This window comes from Pavona decussata, unplaced genomic scaffold (genome assembly GCF_977016875.1).
Source record: "Pavona decussata unplaced genomic scaffold, jaPavDecu1.1 SCAFFOLD_193, whole genome shotgun sequence".
Lineage (NCBI taxonomy): Eukaryota > Metazoa > Cnidaria > Anthozoa > Scleractinia > Agariciidae > Pavona > Pavona decussata.
This window is the reverse complement of record NW_028145602.1, coordinates 981,035-1,004,313: the sequence shown is the minus strand read 5'-3', so window position 1 is coordinate 1,004,313 and position 23,279 is coordinate 981,035. Positions and strand designations below refer to the sequence as shown.

Genomic DNA, 23,279 nt, shown 5'->3' with positions numbered 1-23,279 from the left:
TCATTCATTCATTCATTCATTCATTCATTCATTCATTCATTCATTCATTCATTCATTCATTCATTCATTCATTCATTCATTCATTCATTCATTCATTCATTCATTTATTCATTCATTCGTTGATTGATTCATTGATTCATTCCGTTCATTCATTCATTGGTTGATATGCTTGTGGTTCCTCAAAGTGTCCATGCTTGCATACCCCACCCCCCCCCTCCCCCCTCCCCTTACCATTTACCATCACTTCCCAATTCCATGATAGGTCACTGGAATTTGCACTTGGGAGGGTTGTCCCAAATTATTTAAAAAGCTTGAAAAAACGGATCAATTCAAATAATAATGATTAAAATTTCTTATTGAGAGGTCTATGCTGAAAGGATAAGGTAAATGTAAAACTGGTGTAAAACGTAATAAAAATTGAAGCATAGTTGATTACTTTGAGGACAAAACATGTAGTCACACTTGCAATGCATATGTGAAACTGAAAGTCTGAACGATACTGGGCATGTTCAGAAGGGTGAGTCCAATCCTAACAATGGAAGCTGCAAACCGTCTGTACAACACTTTGGTCCTGCCTATACTCGAGCACTGCGATACTGTCTGGCACAGCTGTAGCCAAGAAACCGTGAAACATTAGAACAATTACAGAGAAGAGCAACTTAAAGCGTAGATCCTCAGCTGTCAACGGAAAATCTAAGTGACACAATAATGAAGAAGCTTGGATGAGAACTATTGCACAAGAGACGGGAATTGGTGTCTCATAGCATCGATGGCAGGGTCCCTGTTTACCTGCAGAACGCTTTCAATAAACGCGATAAGGACATTCATAATTATGAGACAAGAAACTTAACCGCTCTTCTTTTTACGTTGATAAAGTGAGATTAGAATCAACAAAATGAGCTTTCTTTTACAAAGGAGAGGTAATTTTTAACAATACTAAGTAAATTAATTTTGGAACAAAGAAATCGCCAGTAACCAGTAAGTTCAAAAAAGGTTGACATCGTCATTTCCTACTTGTCAAAGCAATCAATTCACATTCGCAATAGGACCTAACATACATTACATTAAAATACAGGTGTAAGCCTGAAACAATTGTAATAAATTTTAATTAGTAGCCGAAGGTGTATAAATTTGGACTAACGATCTGTGCATAATTAATCGACGTTAATAATTAGGAGATAAAAGTTACATTACTGGAAACGTTATACAATTGACTAGCCTAAACTGGAACTAAAATGTTCTCAAACATTTTTTTAAAAATTTTCTTGTTGTCTTTGCCAAGACTATAAGAAGATTGACAGTAACTTCTGGAAGGTGCAATTGATTAAAATCGTTTTTATCTCCTTAGAAATGTGCCCATTATATTCTTATTTTCATATTCAATTTGTTTAATTAACATTGTATAGAGGCTTTGGCTAGACAAAATTCGTGCAGGGGAAGATGACACTTCGCTGAGGATATTGATCCAGAAACCTTTCGTTTAAAAATTTGTCTTCAGAGGTCAGTATGACGAAAAACTAACGTTGACTACGTCTATATAGAACTATTCTATCAGGTTAGTTCGTTTATATCTGTATTTGCACGAGCGAGGTTCCAGTCTTTGTCAATGGCTTATGGCGCACGTTTAATCAACATAGTACGTCTTTGTCTCACCTTACATTCTCAAGAAGCATATTTAGTAATGATAACATCATAAAAATAATAATAGCTAACAATAATCAAACTTTGCAGAAAGGAGTACAAAATTCAGCTATAGCAGTGCAGGACTTATTCCTTTTTTTGTTTTTTATATTTGTAGTCAGTTCGTTTCCAAGTTCTAACCTAGCCAGTGCACGGCCGGCCGGTCCCTGAGTAAAATCCTGTTGTGTACAGGCTACAGCTAGGCAAGGAGATCTTGACGCAATTCCTGTCGAAATGAACACCAATATACAGAGACAAAAGATGTAGAAAAAGTTAATGCGAAGAGAAAAATCTTAATTTTGAGAATCTTTGTATATTGTCCTTGAGTATTACGGGACAAGGGTAAACAAAATCTAGAACAGGAGGGATTACTTTCCTCTCCCGCGTAAAGCCTGAAAATGACGCAGAGGAATAATTTTTGGGAGCCATTAGGTAGCAAAAGAGCGACAATGCGCTATAGCTGCAACTCAGCCTAGAATGTACAATGATCATGCATCGTGAAGTAAGCTGGATTGGACACTTTCATTTCAAATTTCAATATTGTATAAATAAGCAAGTGAAAATTAGCGACAAAAACGAACGACGTTTCAAAGTCGTCATAACACCAATATTACAAGTTCAACATGAATCATTTTGAACTTGAAAATGGTGTCATGGCGACGGACTCCGAAACGTCGTTCGTTTTTATCGTTAATTTTCCCTTGCTTATGAATTACGAAACCTTTACTTAATATTGTACAAATTTCTTGTTCCCGTAAATTGTTTCTGATACAGTTTTCCATCGGGGCATAGTCGCGAAATAACAACGACATTCAGTAGTGGCTAGAATTTATCAACAGTGAGCGGTGGGCTGGCACGTTTTTCAGCTTGCATAATCTCTTTTTCTCGTCTATAAATTATGATAATTTTTTCTTGAACGTCCTGTTAGATTTACTGAACCTCGAAATAAAAACCCCACTAATCCGTTTTTGTTTGAAAACGCAACTTTTCTTATATTTTTTCGCCTATTCACAGTAAGACTATCGAAAACGCTGATCTAGAAGGAGACGTTTTAAAAACGCTTCGGTTTTAGTGTGAACAGGTGACTTTTGAAAACGATGACGTAAAAATTGTCACGCGACATCGGTTCCAGTCCTAATCCGAGCTTCTAGTCGTCTTCGAGCGTTTCGGAGCATGTTTAGTGTGGGCAGGGGAAAACGATATGAAAACAAAATATTTTGCTACGTTTTTGGTGAGATAAAAACGGAAAGTTTTGACTGAAAACGCATCACCTTGGACAGAGCCTAAGACTAAGCTAGTTTGGCATTGTTCTCATGAAAATTAATGGACCGACGATTTATTTGACAGAATTTGAAAAGTATCCCAGGGTGTTTTCAGGTGTCAATATTAGAGGTTTTAATTACTGTTGTTTCCACCAACAATTGCATTATCACATCCACTATTAACAACGTCAAGCTTGGAGTCAAAAATTGATCGGCTCGATCCTGGAGCCACATTAACACCATAACAACAATATATTCACTTTTTTTTTTTTCGGTTTAGCATTCTAGTGTCTCCAGAAGTCTTACAAAAGTGGAGCACATTCTAGATAACAAACAAATATATTAAAATAAATTTCATACTTTGAGCTAGTGATGTAATATTCTGAGGGTTCTGGAGTGAGTAACTAATGCCTTTTCCGGCTTTCTCACAAAACAATTTTCAATCGTTGCACAAATCATGTAGGATGACTTCTAAATGCTAATATGATTACAAAAGATATTTAAAATGTTAATTTTGAAAGCAACTTATTGATAAAAGAAACAAAAAAAGGTATGAAACCGACGAGCAATGTCGACATTGTCGAATTTTGACAGCCCTGCGTCCGCATGAAGTCAAATCATTGTTTCAATTTCGAGGGCTCGCCTCTAGCTATAAATTAAATTGGCAACCGAAACAATCACCGCTTTCGTCCCTCTCACCTGTCGCATTCGGAAGTCATCCGTTGATTTTCTAGAGGGCCGAGATTTTAAACCAGAACTAAGGCGGTATTACTTCGGTTGTTGTTCTTCTTTTTTTTCTTTTCGTTCAAGAATCGAGAAGTTTCTCCGTGTGAAGGAAATTTCCTTCGCCAACAGTGAGTCATAACCACTTTACTGTGGACAAAAACCATTAAGCTGAGCAGAAAGATCGTCTTAAAATGAACAACAACACGACCGAACTCCTCCAGCGACAAGTTAGTTCCATTTCGACGGAGGATGTTGTTTTCGCAGTATTATACTCACTGATAGTTCTTCCAGGTATTGTCGGTAACAGCATCATAATCACCATCGTGCGTAAAACGCCATCCATGCACACCACAACGAACTATCTTCTGATGAACTTGGCCGTGGCGGATTTGCTAACTTTGTTACTCTGTCCTGGCCTTTATGACTTTGCTTTAACGCCAGTTCGTCTTCAAGGATTCTCAGGAGATTTGATCTGCAAGATTTTTGCGGGAAATGCTATTTTTCCAATCACCATCAACGTCGCTGTTCTTACAGTTTGCACAATTGCAGTGGAGAGATATCTGGCTCTCGTGAAACCTTTTCGCAGTTTAAGAATATCTCAGGAATCCGTTGGATACGTTTTGGCAGTTCTTTGGCTCCTGGCTGTGTTATCTTGCATCCCTGACATTCAAGCCAATACGTTCAACATCATGTCTTCCAAGTATCCGTGTAAACGTCCCTGGAGTTTGGATGAGTATTTCCTTCACAAGCCGTTCATTATTTTCACTTGCGTTTCTTTTGGCTTCATAAGTTCGCTGATACTTTTCATTTGCTATTTTGAAATCGTCCGTGGCTTATACTTTACGCATACAATTTGTTCAGAATCCACGACCACAGAAGCAGAGAGACAAGCAAAGAAACAATTGGCTCGTCTTCTAATCTGGCTTGCGCTTCTCTTCGCTGTCTGCTCGCTGCCATTTGCAATATTCTTCACTTTCCTTATCTCTACCGATCCAAAAACTGTGGCAGACAACTATGACATTTTGTACTTATTTCACAGAATTTGTAGGCTTTTGCTTTTTGGCAACTCTTTTTTTAATCCCTTGCTGTATGCGCTACAAAGCTCAAGCTATCGAGATAGTTTTAAGCTTCTTTGCAGTTACAAGGTGCACTGTTGGAACCCTTTCCCAAATAATTCTGTCTATGATATCAGCCTTGCTCAAGCTGCAGGAACAGTGGGTTATGCTAATGATGCTTATGTCTTGAATAGGAGGGAAAATACTAAAATTTGACAAGCAAATGGCGAAGCAATGCTTAGAAGCACTTTAGTTTGTGGGCTGAAAACAAGCAAGACCATTTTATTTTTGATAACAAACTGCTCAGTTCTAAACCCCAAACACAAGCATGGTTCGTGAGTGAATAACTTTCGATCTACAGATTCGTTTTCGCCAAATAACCTTTATCAGTTTATATCCATAAGAAAAATTAACAATATTTTTCCAAACAAACAAATCAAAAATAAGTTCTTTGCCGTGTTATATTAAATTTACATAGTTTACGTCAAATCGTAATTGGCTAGAATAAACACAGCTGATATTTTTCGTTAATTAATAAAACTTTAAAAACGTTTAATTATATTTGCATTCAGTCTGGGCAATTGTTGATTTTTGTATGTAAAACGTTGGAGAAGTATCGCCTTTCACGGCCGAAAACAAAATTGTACACAAAACGAAATTTTACATAGCATATTTAATTACAGAAACTAAACATGATTTCTACTACATTTTTTTAACTGACGATGGGTACGGTGTATCCAAAACATGTTTCCAAGACTCAAAATGTCATAGTTTTTCTATTTTGCTATTAGGAAATTTTCGGCAGTATTCAATAACAGTTTCGAGAATAGAAGAAAGGAGTGAGCTGCCTAACCAACTTTCTCCAAGGTGTCAAAAAAACTTTTCAGAAATTATTCCCGGCTTTTCTTCCATTATCCCCCCAAAAGGGACAAATTATTATTTCTCCAAAATACGCCAATAATTGTCCATATCTTTTTCTCAATCGCCAGCAGCCGACAAACAGCCCAGAAAGGAATTGACCTAAATAAATCAGTCAATATCATGACAGTTTTTTTTTTTTTTCTTTTTTTTGTAAAGCTTGTTTGTTAATAACTCTGTGGGACGTTAAAAAAAACCCACTCACTGTGCGCAAAGATGTAGGGGGCCTAGTTCCCGGTGTTGTAGTCTGGTCCTTGTGTGTATATTCTAATGGTTGGGTGGGTAAATGCTCGGAGATATAAGCTCTTAAATCCGAGGGTAAATAAAGATATGTGATATGATGATATATCCGGCAAATTATATTTTACAAAGAAAATGAAAGATAAATATAAAAGTCGAAGAATAAAGCTTACATATGATACGTAAGGTATCTTTTACGTAAGGTATTTGCCTTGATATAATTTTGCCCACAAATTAAATTACAAAGTTGTCCCAGTGGAGTACAAGAGCCCACATGGTAAATGCAACGTTTTACGTGTCACACCGGGTTAATTTGAAAACTTTCACTTGTTTTTGCAGTTGTTTTTATAAAGAATTCGTTCCTCTTCATTATGTATAGAGCAAGCCCGCTGTAAGCCAGACTTTAGCTGGATGAATTGACTGTCATTCGGCGAAATTCAGTTCCGTGGACCTAGCGCTTGAACTGTCCAGTTTGTAACATCAGCAAATGGGCGCCTCTTCCGAATATCATTCTTGTATTTGCTATTAGTAATTAGCACCAGTAATTTGCTATATTAGTAATAAGCAGACTTTTAATTTTGGACGAAAATGTTCAAATGATTAAACAAATAGTGATTTGGAGACTTGTAAATTGATAAATTAAACCCTTATTTTCTCTTGTGTGAACACTTTTCATTTTATAAATTACCAACACAAAACACAATGCGGGAGATCTAAAAAATTTCCCCTCGACGATGATGATGATGATGATGATGATGATGATGATGATGTTGCGTAAATTCTTGTTCCTCATCAGTTATATTATATATGTATCACTGTGTTTAATATCCTGTAATGTGTGACAAAACAAATACGTTTTCTTCTTCCTAGAAATCTTGCCCACTCATAATATGTTGCAGGTAACCAAATGGAACCGAAAAGCATTTTCCTTCCACATTTGACTGTACATGCAGCCAGTGGTCCATCATCTAAAAAGTTGCAACGAAAGCTTCATGATGCGATAAAGAAAAGAAATTTAGAGAACGTCAGGAACATTTTAAATTCTTTCGAGTCAAAATATGATGTAAACTGCTCGACCAGCTGTGGTAAAACATTTTTACAGGTGGCAGGAGAATTGAGGGATGTGTCCGTTCGGAATGAGATCATCAAGGCCTTGCTCAACGACGGAGCTGACTTACAGATTGCTTTATTACAAGCAGTACGCGATGGTGACGCAAAAACCGTGGAAACGCTGCTTCCGTTTCACAAGCAACAACCCCATGCATCAGTACATACACTGTACTCTTTACAGAGTCAAGGATATATCACACCGTTAATTCTGGCGGCATGGTTGCAGAATTTCCAAATTGTCAAGCTCTTGCTGGAACGTGGATTCACCACCAGCGATCCAAATAATCCTCAGTGGTCTTCCAGTTCTAACGGAATGGTCAATGAGAAGATAGGACCCGCCGTGTATCGCTTAAACCGATATCGTGCACTCGCCAGCCCAGTGTATATCGCAGCGTCCTTTCTTCAAAATGTGGAGAATGGTCCGGACCCCATTCATCGCGCATGCGTCTTGAATAAAGAACTCCGTGAGACAGCTGAGCAAGAATACGAGTTCAGGAAAGAGTATTTAGAGCTCAGTAATGAGTGCAAGGAATTTCCTGTAGCACTGCTGAATGTATGCCGCTCAATGGAAGAGATAAGATGCGTTATGGAGATGAAGACCGAAGATGGAGTAATGCGTAAAATGGCAGGATTTAACATGCTGGAATTTGCAATTTCTACTAGAAATGAAAAGGTAAGTTTCAACTTACTTCCTTGTATAAACAACAAAATTAGAATGATCCGGCGTTAGACCGCTATCTACTCAAGAGCACTGCAAGTCGATAGCAGCGTATCTTCGTGTCCATCTATTAATTGTTGTCCAGGGGACAAACACTTCCACACAGAACCTGTAAACGCAACGACTTTTTAAAACTCACTGATCGGATGCATAAACACTAATCAACACTTGACAAACTCTTCACTTTTGATTTCCCATCCGGGAATATGGACAGACGCCGTAAAACCTAAACGAGAATATATTTGTCAAAAACTAAACAGAATTCCGAAAACATTACACGAACTCTCAAATCTTACCATACGATGGGAAAACCAGGGAAATCGATGGCCACAAGTCCGAAGCACATGGCTTCTTGAGGACGCCTAAACACAAACACGAGCGAGCGAAAAAAAACAGCCCGAAGCATGCTGGGAACTGAAATAAACAATCACAATTGTTGGGGTAGCCTCAACAATTGTCTTAGCTTTCAATCATTTGCCAATCTGAATTTTTCTCCGTTTTCCTAAAAGTCTTCACTGAGACCTTTATGGATATTTATCTCAATAACTTTTTTGTGAAAGCGATTCTCAAAGATTTCTAGAGCTTGTTCTAAAAGCGTACATGGAGACAGTTTTCTTATTGCATGAAGCTGTTATCAGAGGCAATAGCTAAAGAAAAAGATCGAAACAACGCTAGTCAGTCAAGAGACCTTAAGACTTAGCAATGCGACGCTATAACCGTTTTACGTTTTCAACACAACAAATTCTCACCTCATTCCACGCGAAATATGTACAGTACTTCTTCTTTCAGTTTATTTCTTTTTTTTTTTTTTAATCACAACTTATTATAATCGAAGTGATACTCCTATTGTTAAACATATAGACATAAAATGACTTATATCGTAAATATAGTAGATAGGTAGATATAAAATATATAGAGGATTCGTCATTTCAATACTGCTGTCACACGTGATCTATATACATATTGTGCTTTTGTGATTATTGTAATGCGCATTTGATCATCTTGTCATGGAAAATGCGCAATATAAGCGAATAAATTATTATTATTATTCTCCCCACAATGAAATTTTAACTTGCAGTTCGTCAGCCACCCTTACAGTCAGCTGATCTTAAACACAGAAGTCTACGAAGGCGCCACTTTCCTGGAGAAAAGTACTTGGAAACAGGCTGTGGTGATACTACTGGCGTTTGTTTTATCTCCTTTGTTGTTCGTGGTTTGGCTTGTTTTTGAGAGCTGTTCTCCTGGTCACAGAGTCGCCAGAATGTTCCACTCTCCCCTTGTAAAATTTCTCATTCACTGTGGATCCTACCAAACGTTTCTTTTCTTGTTGGCTTTCACCTCGTCTAACAGTGATTTTCTTGGATACACCATTATTGGTATTTTATTGTATTTTATTTTTTATTTTAACAGCTTTAGTGGTCTTAGAAACATAGGTAGAACATGAAAGGAGACCAAACGGTAAGGTGCAAACGTGCCCTGGGATCCCATGCAAGGCACCTCAGGTTTCCCTCGTTTTTTTGTCATTTTGATTATATCGTTATCGTTTAGAGTTGTTGAGATAACTATAAATGTCTTAATGAAAGACATTTGGGGTAGGAGTTGCGTTTCTTCGATGAAAACATGATCGACGGCAAGTTTTTTGGCTGTAAAAACGTAACTGAATATGAATATGTGAAACATATATTTGAACTTAGGGTGGGAGATTAAATGGAAGAAAGACCCTCGCAGTAATTTACCCAACTTAATCAGTTGCGAAAAGAAAGGCTGAAAAAATCTGGCTTGAACGGGAGTCGAACCCATGACCTCTGCTTTGCCGATGCAGTGTCCTTCCAACTGAGCTATCAAGCCAGCTGCGAGCTGGTCATTTCGTGAGCCCAGTTCGTAATATACCCGTGATCATGAAGGATGAATAAATGAATATAAGTAATGTGGCCATGCTATAGGCCATTTCCGAGTTCGTGTGAACCTCATTATAGAAGGGAGGCTAAGTGCAAAGCTTTAGATGTTAAAATTAGTTATGTTTTCATATGAATGAAAATTAATTTTCATGATAAAAACTTTGCACTTAGCCTCGCTTTCATAGTGAGGTTAACAGCAACTCGGAAATGGCCTTTTGCCTTGGCACTTTAATTTTCTGAACAATCAGGTTATTGGATATCATTATATTAACATTCAAATGCTTAAATATTATTATGTTTCACATCGGACATTAAAAGTCCGTTCGTCTTTTTTCAATTCCATCATGCAGATTGGGTGGTTGTCTTATTCGTCATGGGGCTGCTAGTAGACGTCATTAAAGACTTGTACCAGCAAGGAAGAGTCCGCTTCTTTTCTAACCGTTACAACTGCATAGCTGTGATGATTGTGACATTTTTCGTTCTTCACTACGTCATTTGGTGGGCTGGTCGAGTAGCGCTGACGCACAATGTGAATTCACTGGAGGACTTTGCCAATCAACGATCTTACAGGATCATGTTGCTTTCCGAGTGCTTTCTCGCTATGGCAGTCCTTCTGGCTTTCGTCCAGAACTTGTCGTTCATTCAAGCCAACTCCAGCACCGGTCCGCTGTTACACGCCTTCACACAGATGTTGATGGACGTAGGGAAGTTCTTCTTGTATTTCGCTTTCGTCTTTTTGGCGTTTGCTGTGAGTTTCACCAAGCTCTTTGTGCAGTATTGGACGGCCAAACAATACTTCATTTCGAAACGAGCGCCGCATACAAATAACACCGATTCAAGAGAGCCAGTGAGGTAAGTATAATTGATTTTTCTAACCCTATGAATAGACTCTCTTGAAGGAAAAGACCTTGTTTTGACTTTTCCGGCAATATGTATCTCGCTATGGGAAACCAAAAGCAAATAACTGCAATAACACTGTACTGTTTGACTATATGTGCCAATTTCCTACCTAGATACCAATCGAGTGAGAACTCTATCACAGGAATGAAAACGGGTAAACATTAACAGAGCCACTAGGCTATTTTTAACAAATTATTCGTCTTTCATTTTCTCTCAGTCTATAATTAATTCGAAGTTTATTATAAAATATCGTAGCTTTTGAATTCGCGCACTAAACTTTGAGCCTTAAGAAGTTTCCAATTTGAACCTTATTAGGAGGACCCGCATAAAAAAAAATATTTTAAAGATTTCAAAGTGTGAATTCAAACAAACAAAACAACAAACAACAACAATTTATTATAAGAGAAGACTTATTACAATATTAGATACCCACAATTAGCAAGGGCTATTCGAGGTGGGTAGCATTGATAATTGTTTACACGCTCAAAAGGAACAGAAAATTAACAGCACAAAGATAGAAATGATTCATTAAACAAAGAGAAAAAGAATTAAATAAGAAAATAAATGAATAAATAAAACACCTAAATGACTCATTATTATTTAGAAAGTTAAATGCAAGCTAACTAAGTAGTGACATAAGATTGATACGAGTAACAGCGTTTACTATGATATCAACATACACCTCCTCAGTCTCCAGAACCTTTAAGAGCAATTCATGCAGTTTAAGCTTGAAAAGTGTTTTACGTAATTCTTCATCTTCAAAAGGAAGTTGGGTTAAAATATAGAGCTTGATGTGCTGTGCGCAGTGATCTGGGAGGAACACCTTTTTTCCTTTTTAAATTATATAAATATTTTTTTCCTTTTTTAAATTTGTCTTCGGTCATGAAGCACGAATATGAAACGAAAACAAAGAGTAAAGTGCATCTTGGAGTTTCTTTACACCAGAAGCCTTTCCCGATTGCGCTGAACACCTTTTGAGCACTTTTTTGTGTTTGGAGCACTATTTTGCATTTTGAGCAACCTTAATTAAGCACTTTTCGCAATTTGAGCAATATTTCACATTTCGAGCAAATTTAGAGCAACATATGTCTTCTTAAACATTTTAAAGCAAAAACTGTGTGTCGCTCGCAACGAGTATCGTGTTACAGGTCATAAATTTGAATAACTAATGTGTTGTCAAGAATAAAAGACTGTTGTCATGAAAAGGCACGTGGACTTATCCTTACTGAGCGTGAGAACAGAAGTTTCTGATTGGCTGATGTATCATGTGTGTGTCATCTCAAATTTCTCAATCATATGATGCCTAGGCTTTACACTAGAACTGCTGAATTTATTTACAATTCGTAACCTGCTTTAGTTTTTAAAGAGCACAAATGGAAGCATGATAAAATAAATAGATCAAAACAGATTGTAAGGTTAATAACTTCAGTAAAAATTGACATATTTACGAAAAGCTTAGAGGTAACTGTTCACAACTTTTAGAACTTTTTGAGCACTATTTCGAGATTTTGAGCACTTTTTAGCCATTTTTGCCAACACTTTTTTTTTAGGATTTTACCAGCGCAATCGGGAAAGGCCTACAAACAATCACTTGTGTTTCACTGAAATAGACCATTTTACAGTTGTGTGCTTAGTGACCTGGCCTTGGATTGGAAGCGAGGCTGGGAATGACCTTGTCTTGATACAAACCTCACTGTTTTTCATATGTAGATCATGCTGTTCTTATGCATTTACATATGAAAAGCAGTGAGGTTTGTATCAAAACAAGCTCACCCCCAGCCTCGCTTCCAATCCAAGGCCAGCTAACTAAGCACACAACTGTAAAATTGTGTTTTCAAGGACCACCGTGACAAAATAAAAGTACCGGATCCTGTAAAGAAGGATCTAATCAGCAAAAAAATTGTAAAGCAAATAATCTAAAAAATCAGCCTTGCTCTTTTTTTAGATTATTAACTGTAAAATGGCCTATTGAAAGTTTCACTGGAGAGACAAAGCTTCCGGTTTCGGATTTTAGCGATTTTCTAGGTCTTCCATCATTTTCTTTTGTAGGCTGCACACAAGTATGGCTGCGACTTTCTGGTCGTTATTTGGCGAGTTAGACAGTGGATATTTTAGGATTAAGGAGAAGGAGTATGACACTTTATCCACCACAGCATTGGTGTTATTTGCTGTGTTTAACGTGGTAGCTGTTCTTGTGGCCCTTAACATGCTGATTGCCATACTCAATGAATCTTACACACGGATATCGGTAATTATAATCCATCAAATATTTTCGCTCGCTGGTGATTGGTCTAAACGCCCCACGTGACCGAATATACCCCAGCTAAAACTGGGGAATATCCGATGATATTCCCCAAGTGATATTCCCCAATTACAAAAACTTCAAGGCGCGTGTTGTTGACAATTAAAATTTGTCAAGATGGGGGAACGGTTTGCTTTTGTGACAAGGAGAGATAAACCTGCTGGTCGATAAAGCAGTATCAGAAAACAACATACGCTCTAAACGCTTTTGACGGTAAACTGTTCTTAAACGAAATGTTCAAATACTGAAGCTCGTTGCTACATGTTGCGAAAAATATTTGAAGGATAATAACCACAATGGCCTCCATTTGGCTTTAAAAATATGTTCAGATATTTGTCCTTGGAAATTATCTGTTCCTTGAAGCTCACAGTTTTCCTCGAGCTTCGCTCTCGGAAAACTGTTCGCTTCTCGGAACAGATAATGTCCGCGGACAAATATCTGAGCATATTTTCGCGCCAAATGGAGGCTATTGTTTATTTTTAACGGCTTATTCTCTTGAGCCACGTCCTTGGCCACACATGCCAGCACCCTAGTACGAATCTTTTCATCCTATTCCATTCACGCTTGGCAGTATAAATAATAGCCCTCATTGGGTTAAGCCCCGTCTACACGAGGAATTTTTTTATGGCAATTTTTATGTGGCAATGTTTATTTGCCCGTGTAGATGATGAGAAATGACCCCTTTTTGTATGAGACAACTGCATTTGCTGAAAAGCTGGTGTGTTAGTTTTTATGTGGCGAATAAAAATTGCCACATAAAAAAATTATCCGTGTAGACGAGATACTACATAAAATGTGACATTTTTTTCAACGTCATCTGTAGAACCCAGTCCCTACAGTTCCCAACATTTCCGCGTTCAGCATGGCGCCATCTTGCTTTTTGCCTTTCCATGGTCATCTCCGCTGTGCGAAATTATTACTGACGCAAATTCACAACAAATATTTGTCGAGCCATCTACACGGGCAAATAAAAATTGCCACATAAAAATTGCTCGTGTAGACGGGGCTTTATCCGACTCGATTGACTCTCTGTGAGTGCCAGGTTGCAGTGCAAGAGGGCGCGGCTACATCTCCAAACAAGATAGTCTTTGAGAGATCATGCTACAGTGGAACCGCGATTTTACGATCGTCGATCTAACGATATTCCCGATTTAACGATCAACATTCCGTGTCTTTACAAAAGTTATTAATAAATCGAGAGTTCGTTTACAACGATATCCCATTTAACGATATGATTTCGCTGTCCCCTTGCCATATCGTAAAATCGAGGTGCCACTGTACATACAACTGTTAAGTTTGAATTCCGGATGAAGTGGTCCGGGTTCGAGGCCCGGTCGGTGTCATTGCGTTGTGGACAAGAGACTCAACTCCCACAGAACCTCTCTCCATCCAAGAGATATAAATAGATACCGACGAACTGTCATGAGAAATGGTACTAGTATCACATATATCCAGGGGGGCAGGTCAGTAGCAATACTCCTAACCGCTTAATGGTACAGAAACCAGAATAAGTTGCGGCAGCAATGGGCCTCTAAGCTTGTAAAGGTTATTACCTCTCCCTTCTTCCCATATATAGTTCAATCTCCATGAACTAACACATCACGGTACCATAAGCCTTATCCAAGCACTACATGTCTAACGGTTACACACAGTACTTAGTGCTTGCGACGATAAAACAAACCTACCTCTCCCATCTTTCCATATATAGCTCAATACTCATGACCACGACCAGCACTAAGACATCATGGTACCATAATCCTTGTCATGACCACATATCTAACTGTTACCTGGGTTAAACACAGTACTTAGTGCTTGCGACGATGAAACACACCACTCAAGGGAGCAGGGATGGCGCTAATCTCGTAGCCAGATCTCAGTCGGTTCGGGAATGTCGAACCGTAGGAGATCTGGATACGAGATTAGGATGGCGCAGTAGTGACAGCATTCGCCTCCCACCTATGTGGTGGGTTCGATTCCCCGACTTGGCATCATACGTGGGTTAAGTTTGTTGTTGGTTCTCGTCCTTGCTCCCAGAAATTTTTCTCCGGGTACTCCGGTTTTCCCCTCTCCTCAAAAACCAACATTTCCAAATGCCGATTCAATCTGGGGAGTCAGTCCCCATACTGTGAAGTTTATTTTATCATCTCATCGTGGTATTATACGCTATACAAATTTACAAAATTAATCTTTAACTGTTGTTAATTTAACTCGCCTTCTTTCCTTTGTAACTTGTTTGACATGACTTTTAAATGATTCACAGGAAAAATTAGACACTGAGTGGAAATTCACCAGGACAAAGCTGTGGCTAAACTGGATTTACAAGAAAGGCGTTCTTGCTCTGCCATTCAATGTTCTGTACGTGCTGCTCCCAGGCTACTGGATCGCCAAGCGTCTCGTCTCAGCGTGCTGTCCAAAAACCGTCTTGGTCAGTTTGAAGTCATGAATAAATTATTTAAAGGCTTTTAATTTAACGTAGGTTCAGTTAAATATTTCCCCAGTGCGAATGGAATCGAGCCCAGTCCCACCCAGCTTTGAACAATAATCAGCGTGTATATATGTAAATAAACAGGGAAGCGATCTCGCATACATGTTGAGGTATTTCATGTGTGTGCATTTGTATAGCTTGCTAATTAGCTTGCTAATTATCATTTTTAAATGATATTTGGCTCGCCCGATACTTGATATTTGATATTTGATACTTGATATTTGACATTTGACATTTGATATTTGATATTTGACATTTGACATTTGACATTTGACATTTGACATTGATATTTGATATTTGATATTTAGATATTTGATATTTGATATTTGATATTTGATATTTAATACTTGATATTTGATATTTGATATTTGATATTTGATATTTGATATTTCATGTTTGATATTTGATATTTAATAATTTGATATTTCAAATTTCATATTTCATATTTCACACACTAACCTAAAAGTTAGCTATGTGAGGTGCGCGAGGTAAACACAAGCTTAAACAAAGGGAAAAATAGAACTTTCCCTAATTTTAATCAAACATCATTTCTGACTATCAGAGGGAGAAGGATGGTGTTTAGGCACAGTTGATAATTTAAGTAATTTAGATTTTTTACTAATTTGCGATATTTAAGTGATAGCTAGTAGGAATTATTGATAGTAATTTAGAGAAATAATAATAGATGCGCCTTAGCTGGGTTCTTTTCACCTTATTCAGTCCCAACATCTGAAAGAGTGAGTGAGACAAATGAATCTCTTATTTAAAGATTTTTCCGCATAATGTTTTCTCTGCTATTAAAAACCTTTTGCCACTGAAGACAATAATTACGCTAAACAGTGACGCTGCTCAAAATAATAATAACAACTAAATAATAATCTTCTTTTCCGTAGCTATGTTTCAAAACGTTTATCAAGGAAAAGCCTAAAAAGAGCTGGAAAGTGAGAAGAATTGACGAGAAGCAGGTATAAAATTCAAGATCAGATTCTTGGAACTTAGATGCTTTCTCAATAAATTTACTGTACACCATGTACCGCCCTTTCATACTCTTAACAAGTACATTTCGGTTTGGCGTTCGTCTGTCCTCTGATAAACTGACTTACTTTTCAATGATGTCGTCATGAAATTCATCATGGTTTGTTGCGAATACGATCAATCGTCACTGTCTACTCGGTGCTAGTATGTATTTAAGTGTCCTACCCTCGAATGCTGTAGTCTGATTGGTTTGCCACCCACTATCCATTCTGTAATAAATAGCCAGTGCGTGGCCCGAATAGTGAGTACTTTTTGTGCGGTTTTACAAACGTAAGTTTTGAATACCAGATTTGGGTCAATAAGACCTTTCTGATGTGTTTCTGAGGCAATCTTGCAAATGGCATTGTCCTTTTAAGGTCATTTTTGCTTACGATGCTGTCAAAGGTGCGTTGAATTGTTATTTTTGTCTCTTAGAGACAAGAGGTGATTCGCCAACTTGTTCTGAGGTACTTGGCCCAGAAATCTTGCCATTCAGGGATTGGAACCGAGTCGAGTGACTCAGCTGAAGAGTACGATAACGAGGCTTCAGCATCACACACGACCAATGGCCTGGAAACTAGTCCAACAGCAGAGTAACTACGCCGAATACAGCATACTTGTAATGTGGTTTTTCGTTATAGCTCAAGTTACCATCTGTACAGAATATTCAAATTTCCTTTCCAAATTAATAACCGCATGTCTACTGCAGCCAAGTATATTGTGACCCAGAAGGTCCCAGAACGTTTCGTCCAGTTTCTGCGGTCGAACTGTACACCAAAATGCACGAAGCAAGCAGACAAATTTTGAGTATTACGGGAAAAGGGTCAACAAAATCTGCAACAGGAGGAATTTAAATGCTGTCCTTTTACCCTTGAAGTTCATAGTTGCGAGATTCCGAATGCGGCACAGTTTCTGCGAATATAGTATGTGACAAGTCAGACGGGGAAAAGGCCTGTTCCATGACACTATTGCAGATCAAAATAATACAAAACATTTTCGGAAAAACGCTTTTAATTCTCGGGGAAACAACTTAGGAGACGGTATTCTAGTTTGGTCTTTATCCAAACTGTCGCGAAAATGTCGCAACTAAAAATCCATAAATATTTCGAATGAAGCGATCTAATTTGCATATTGAAAAATCGTTAAGTGTATATTTTGTGTTTCGACTTGACACATACGTAAAAATCTAGTATTGAAACCTCGCAAACTCATGCATAAGACAAAAATTGTTATCATATTTTTCATCGCTTATGTCTTTGCTCGTCGACAACTTAATGAAAAGGAACCTTTGATCTTGAGTTATATGAGACGAAATCTCTCCGCTTTGCTCAATGAGGTTCTGCTCGACAAAGTTTAGTGATTTAAAGTGCTTGCTTTGTGTGATTCAGCGCGATAGCATACCTGTTCTTTATCGAAGACGAATTAAGATTAACAACATGAATAGGACGCCATATCGTTCACTGAAATATGTCGCGGTATCTTTTTTCTCTCCTAGCCAATAGCGTGCAACTATCTTTTTTCTATGATTGGCAGCTCACATTAGATTAGCAGACATTAGTAGGAGGAACACCTCCCACTAATGTCTGAGATTTTTAGCAAAAAGCGAAGAACACAAGCCTGATCTTCTGTCCGGTTTCCTGTGTCTTCCTGACGAAAGGAATCGACTTTTCAGTTGCTGTGCCTTTCAGACAAATTTAAAATGAATCGACTTGTGCACCGCCATTTCCCCCGTATTTCAGACTTTCAATGTTGACAGCATCTTGGCCTCACAGCTAAATTTTCAGGGTCTCTTCTAAGCTGCACGTACAAACCACTGGTAACTTATCACATGTTATCACGTTTCCAGGTTCACTCTCGATTTGAATGACTTCCATTCGTGAGAACATAAGCTGTCTTGACCGGAAAAAGGCGCTATGTAAAGTTTTATTGATTTTTATTACAGATAAAATGAAACGATTTAATGTCTGATTTATTGCACCCTGCTAGGTTTGTTTCCTCCACAATTTTTATTAAAACACTACTCTGATTAGCTTATGCAGTTTTTGCTGTGTTCGCCCTTGTTTGCTAGCAATTGCAAAACTTGCTTAATACAGTCGCTTTGTCAGTACTTGATGTTTATTCGCCCTAGGGGAGTTTTATGTGTATGATCAACAACCTTAAAAAGCGGGGTTTTTTAATGTTCATCTTTGTGTTATTTGCTATAATAATTGCAAGCTGCAATGTTTTATTAATTTGGTGTCGCCACTCGTCGCCATTATCTTGTGCTCTCTGGAGGAGGTGTCTATTGTATTTATTGTAAAAATAAAAAGTGCAAATAAAACACAAAATAAGAGACAACACATCTCAGTAAGCAATTAAAGGATTCTATTTCCTGTCTGTAGCTCTTGAAAATATTGAATGCAGTCTCGAACTTAGACTTTAGCTTATAAATTTTAATTAATACTTGTTGTTGGATTTGTATAACATGTATACATATACTTACTACATTTGAAAAAACACTGTAAAAATAGGAACATGAGTTAAGAAGGCTACAATGGCTGACAGCTACGTAAGATTTGACTGATCACTTTGCCAATGTTTGAGGAAAGCTTTGTTTTTGTTGTCAGTTAATATATTTATTTGCTGATCAAGAAGAGTTTAAAAGGTGCTAAATAAATAGAATTCGATGTCCTTAGTAAAAACTTAATTTAAAGTATAGCATTCTACATTAGCGTCTAACAACACTGAGTTAGATAGCGCTCACTTAATTTTCCATTACAGCTGGTATTGCCCATGACGAACGTACCAATTAAGAGATAAAATATTAAGTATTTTCTGTCTTTCTATATATACATAGTTTAGATATGCCGCGAGAGGTCTTTTCAGAGATGGTGGCTGTTGCTTGTCTCCTACGCAGTAGTTATTTGGCATGGAAACGGCCAGTGTTTCCGTTGAATCTCTGAGAACAATGAAAAGTTTAATCCCTGTTTCTTTTAGAAACAAAACAATTTATTGTCTTTCCACAGAGTAAGGTTCTATTTTGACGGGAATTTTCTGGCATATATGTCATCGTACTCATCACGAAAACTTTCTTTAGTTTTAACAGCCGCTGGTGTTTAGATGTTCTTCATCTCCATATTAGTAAAAGCTTCATTTGCATTTTTTGCGGTACCTAAACGACAAATCCTCTTTAGTCCTTCCCTGTAATTTGAACTTTGCGCCGCGTAAAGAAGAGGGTTGATAAAAGAGTTCACGATGAGAAGAAAACGAACTAATCTGTGAACAAGATGAAGTGAGTTGTAGCTTTGGGATATTGTATTCTGTGAAATAAAACAGATGTACAGGAAAAACACTGCAAAAGGCAAACAACAAATGACAAAGGCGACCGCCAGTGACACAAGCAATTTAAGGAGGCGCTTCTTGGACTGGGCTTCAGTATCATTACTTGGATTGTCACTACAAATATTTCTCTTGAAGTATAATCCGTAGCAAATCTTCAAGTAGCAAAACAAGATTACGGCTGTAGGCGTGATCATAAACAAAAAGCAAAACGCGATTATGTAAGTCTTTTTTAACCCACCAAGGTTATCAAGAGTCCAAGGTCGATTGCATGGATATTTTGTAGCATCTTCAACGTAATTGTTGGATAAAATTCCTGGTAAACAGACAAGCAAGGCTAGTATCCAAGTGGCTGCGATGGCGTAGCCGACATTTTCTTTCCTGAGTCTTGCGTTTGTATGAAATGGTTTAACGAGGGAGAAATAGCGTTCAACGGCAACAACAACCAACGTGAAGATCGACTCAAGCACGGTAATAGATAGAATTACGTTTCCCGCAAACACCTTGCAAATAAAATCCCCAAGAGCTTGGTTAAGTTTGATGTTATGTAAAGCAAAGTCATAGAATCCAGGACAAAATAACAATGTCAGCAAATCCGCCACAGCCAAGTTCACCAGCAGATAGTTGGTCGTCGTGTGCATGGATGGCGTTTTTCGTACGATAGTGATAACGATGCTGTTTCCTATGACACCGAAGAAGATAATGATCGAGTACAATGTTGCAAGAATAACATCTTCAGACGTGATGTATTTAGCTGAGTGATTGATGGTTTCTGAGAAATTGGTAGAATTCTTCGGGCTCACAACCATGCTCAATGATGGGATGGGATGATCTCGACAGCAACTATCTGAAGTCAAGTTTCTCCTCTAACGTCCCTTGCAGGTTTAATAAACAGTTTTGCTCATTATTTCACACTTTCCATAAAATTATTGTATTTTAGGCGCGTGTTCCAGCTGTACACATTATATTTTGTCTCTGTTTCTAAAAAGCGCCAAAATCAAATGCAATTTGCATAAAACATGACTGAATATTAATTCCTACAATAAAAACCATAAATTGAACTACATTACCCATAGAGTCAATTTAATTTCCACTGACGTCCGGAAGAAGATGAAAGAAAACAGTTTTATACGTAAAAGAAGTCATAACAGTTTTATACATAATCTGATAACTGCGTAAAAAAAAATTCAGTCCTTACGTTGAAAGCTCCAGTATATACATTGGTAAAACGTGTGCTTAGGTTTGACATAAAGAAGTTATTTCAAGTCGTGCGTAAGCTTGTCATCTTATTAAGCTATGTACTGACCAAAAAAAGGTTCTTTTCTTAAAGTAATAAAAATTTGAAAACCTCAAGCTTAATTAATTAACTTTCCTTTTTCACCTTAAAAGCTTCAATTACAAAAGTTTTCCTATTTTGCTGACCTTTTCCTCAAATGTGCATTTTCAAAACTAAACAGGACGTCAAAAGTATAGTTCCCGGAAAAAAAGTCATATAACACGCCGCTATTAATCTTTTAAGCATCGCTTAAGAGGTAAACAACACAAAATAATCGACTACGTAACACATCTGTTTTCGTAAACTTTGAAACCTTTTCACGGGGTAGTTTGTGGTTCTTTAGCCATTTAGCGAAGTTTGAGATCAATTTGCGATTTAATTGCACTAACAGTAAAAAATAAATGACCTGTACTGAAAAGAATCAAGATCCCATCCTAGACGGATCACCTGCTATTTAAATTAAAGCAGAAAATATGTACAAACAGAATACGAAAACAGCTACTAATGACTAGGAATCCCTCACGCAAAAGATACTAACAGTTGGTGCTGAACGGACCCCAATTCCACATACTCATTGGTATCCTTTAAAGAGTAGGAAAATAAATAGTACCTATATCAAACATTTAATAAATATGAGAAGAGAAAGTTGAAAAGTAGGGGCTGGGAGGTTGGCCTAGTCAGTACAGACCGTGGAGGAGTTGAATTAAACTCGAACACAAATGCAGCTTGTGGCAGAGTGGGGCAGGACTTCAGGATTACAAATTCAGTATTCAAGAAAAGCACAAGGTCAAGGTTGCATACTCATGCCACACTTTTCCTTCAAACCGCATAAAGTCGTAATTCGAGAGATTCTTGTGAAGTCATGTTACTAGATCGATATATTAACAGAATTCTGAATTCAGAAGAGAAGTTTACCAGAGTTTACATTACTGATTTCAGTGAACAATTATTTATGACGCGCCAGTCATCACTGTTGGCAAAACCGTTATCGAGTTACAGAAACCCAAACCAAATTTGAAAGAGAAAAAGCAAAAATGTAAGGGGTTTTGTTTCGTGAACAAAGCAATATTGTCGCCTAGCTGAGAAATCACCTGGTTAAATGGTGAAAATAAATATTTTTTTCCAAGAATTATCTACTTGCTTCCAACATGAATTCTAGCCTACTCTTAACTGAATTACAAAGAGCATTCGTAGATTAATTGCTAGTTCAAGATATACATATCGAATTGGAATGATTGTTAGTTCAAGACATACACCTATTATTTTATATTATTGCATCCTCCCTTGATTATTGTTATAATATTATTCTCGTAAGAGCAAATGACAGAGAACTTCAGCTAAATACTGTGTCGCTCAGTAAGGGTATAGATACAAAAGGAAATTAGTTTGAGATGATTTAAAGAAATCTAACCTGTCTTCATATTTTTGGAAAGTGTCCAATGTCTTTGCAGCCACACTCACTTGTAATTCAGTCCAAGTCACACTCCTATTGCATTTTCTTCAAAGAAAGCCTTCCTGTATTTGATTTTAATTTTTGTTCGTGATTATAAAATTTGTCCAGTGAAATAAGAGCTATAAATTATAAAAAACTCCAACATCAAAGAGTGTCTGAAAGCGGCTTCAAATTTCCTTTATTAAAGTTTGAATTTCCTTACACCTAAAAGAGTTATCGCAGCAAAATGGTTTGAAGTTTACACAGTAAAATTTAAATAGCACTTAAAAGCCTTTTTGTTGTTTTAGTTCAGAACGAAACGATGGAGTGAAATACGAAAAACACGAATTTTCAAACTCTTTATTTGCTCAACCCAACTAACTCGACCATTAAACACGTGCATCTCGGCGAGTACAAAGTTCATCAAACGGTACCACGTGCGCTTTGCACGTGGAGGTCTTGTTACCAACAGTTTTAATCTCATGAAGACCAATTTTGATGGTTTTACGAAGTCATGGAGGAATAGAGGAAACCAAGGTGACGGATCCAATATGGCGGTTGTTCCGGAATCATGACGTAATTTGACACCAGTGTCTCGTGTAAACATTTTAGAAGTACTATACACTCCCAAGGTCTGAGTGTCACAGTTTAATTTCAGTGGTTCTCGAGAAATAGAACGAATGTACTATTCACTTAGGGCGGTGCCTACTTTTGTTACTGCGCATACGTTCTGCGCATCTTAAGATACTGGTTTCCTATGGGTGGTGCCTACTAACACAGGGCTATTTTTGCGCGGTTTAAAACTATGCGGAGAAAGCAGACCTTAGCAAGTGCTCTCGGTATCCAAAAAGAAAATTTGGGGTAACCATGCATTTTTAAGAGATAAGAAAGGTTCAATTTGGAGAAAAACGTCATACATTGCTTTGTACTTTGCTGATTTTTAGA

The 23,279-nt window shown here is 37.6% G+C and overlaps 3 protein-coding genes across 4 annotated transcripts in view; 2 read left to right on the top strand and 1 right to left on the bottom strand.

Annotated features, from left to right (window-relative positions):
• The window catches only part of LOC146461922 (neuropeptide Y receptor type 1-like), a 32,356-nt gene extending 10,271 nt beyond the window's left edge, over positions 1 to 22,085 (bottom strand). Inside the window, exon 1 of the mRNA XM_085086355.1 lies at positions 19,363 to 22,085. Coding sequence (XP_084942481.1) covers positions 19,404 to 20,435 — 1,032 coding nt within the window. The 5' untranslated portion in view covers positions 20,436 to 22,085 and the 3' untranslated portion in view covers positions 19,363 to 19,403. The remainder of the gene's footprint in view (positions 1 to 19,362) is intronic.
• On the top strand, positions 1,418 to 18,684 carry LOC146461923 (short transient receptor potential channel 4-like). Of its 2 annotated transcripts, none has more exons than XM_085086350.1 (8): positions 1,418 to 1,500; positions 6,752 to 7,664; positions 8,788 to 9,085; positions 9,958 to 10,459; positions 12,557 to 12,755; positions 15,070 to 15,234; positions 16,188 to 16,259; positions 16,744 to 18,684. In XM_085086350.1, exons 2-8 carry the CDS (start codon positions 6,789 to 6,791, stop codon positions 16,903 to 16,905), a joined length of 2,274 nt encoding a protein of 757 aa, XP_084942476.1. In that variant the 5' UTR covers positions 1,418 to 1,500; positions 6,752 to 6,788; the 3' UTR covers positions 16,906 to 18,684. The 2 variants fall into 2 exon arrangements, with proteins under 2 accessions (XP_084942476.1, XP_084942477.1); XM_085086351.1 differs by having other exon boundaries at positions 1,436 to 1,500; positions 6,781 to 7,664.
• On the top strand, positions 3,208 to 6,547 carry LOC146461924 (prolactin-releasing peptide receptor-like). The gene has a single exon (XM_085086354.1). The coding sequence runs from the start codon at positions 3,860 to 3,862 to the stop codon at positions 4,937 to 4,939; it is 1,080 nt and encodes a 359-aa protein (XP_084942480.1). The 5' UTR covers positions 3,208 to 3,859; the 3' UTR covers positions 4,940 to 6,547.
• Positions 22,086 to 23,279: the final 1,194 nt, after the last annotated feature.

What these genes read in the sequence shown, in the direction of transcription:
- LOC146461924 (XM_085086354.1), top strand. Translation starts at nt 3,860, where the DNA reads ATGAACAACAACACGACCGAACTCCTCCAGCGACAAGTTAGTTCCATT.
- LOC146461923 (XM_085086350.1), top strand. Translation starts at nt 6,789, where the DNA reads ATGGAACCGAAAAGCATTTTCCTTCCACATTTGACTGTACATGCAGCC. An exon ending in TTTCTACTAGAAATGAAAAG is followed by an intron (nt 7,665 to 8,787) that starts GTAAGTTTCAAC and finishes TTTAACTTGCAG; the next exon opens with TTCGTCAGCCACCCTTACAG. An exon ending in GCTGTCCAAAAACCGTCTTG is followed by an intron (nt 15,235 to 16,187) that starts GTCAGTTTGAAG and finishes TCTTTTCCGTAG; the next exon opens with CTATGTTTCAAAACGTTTAT.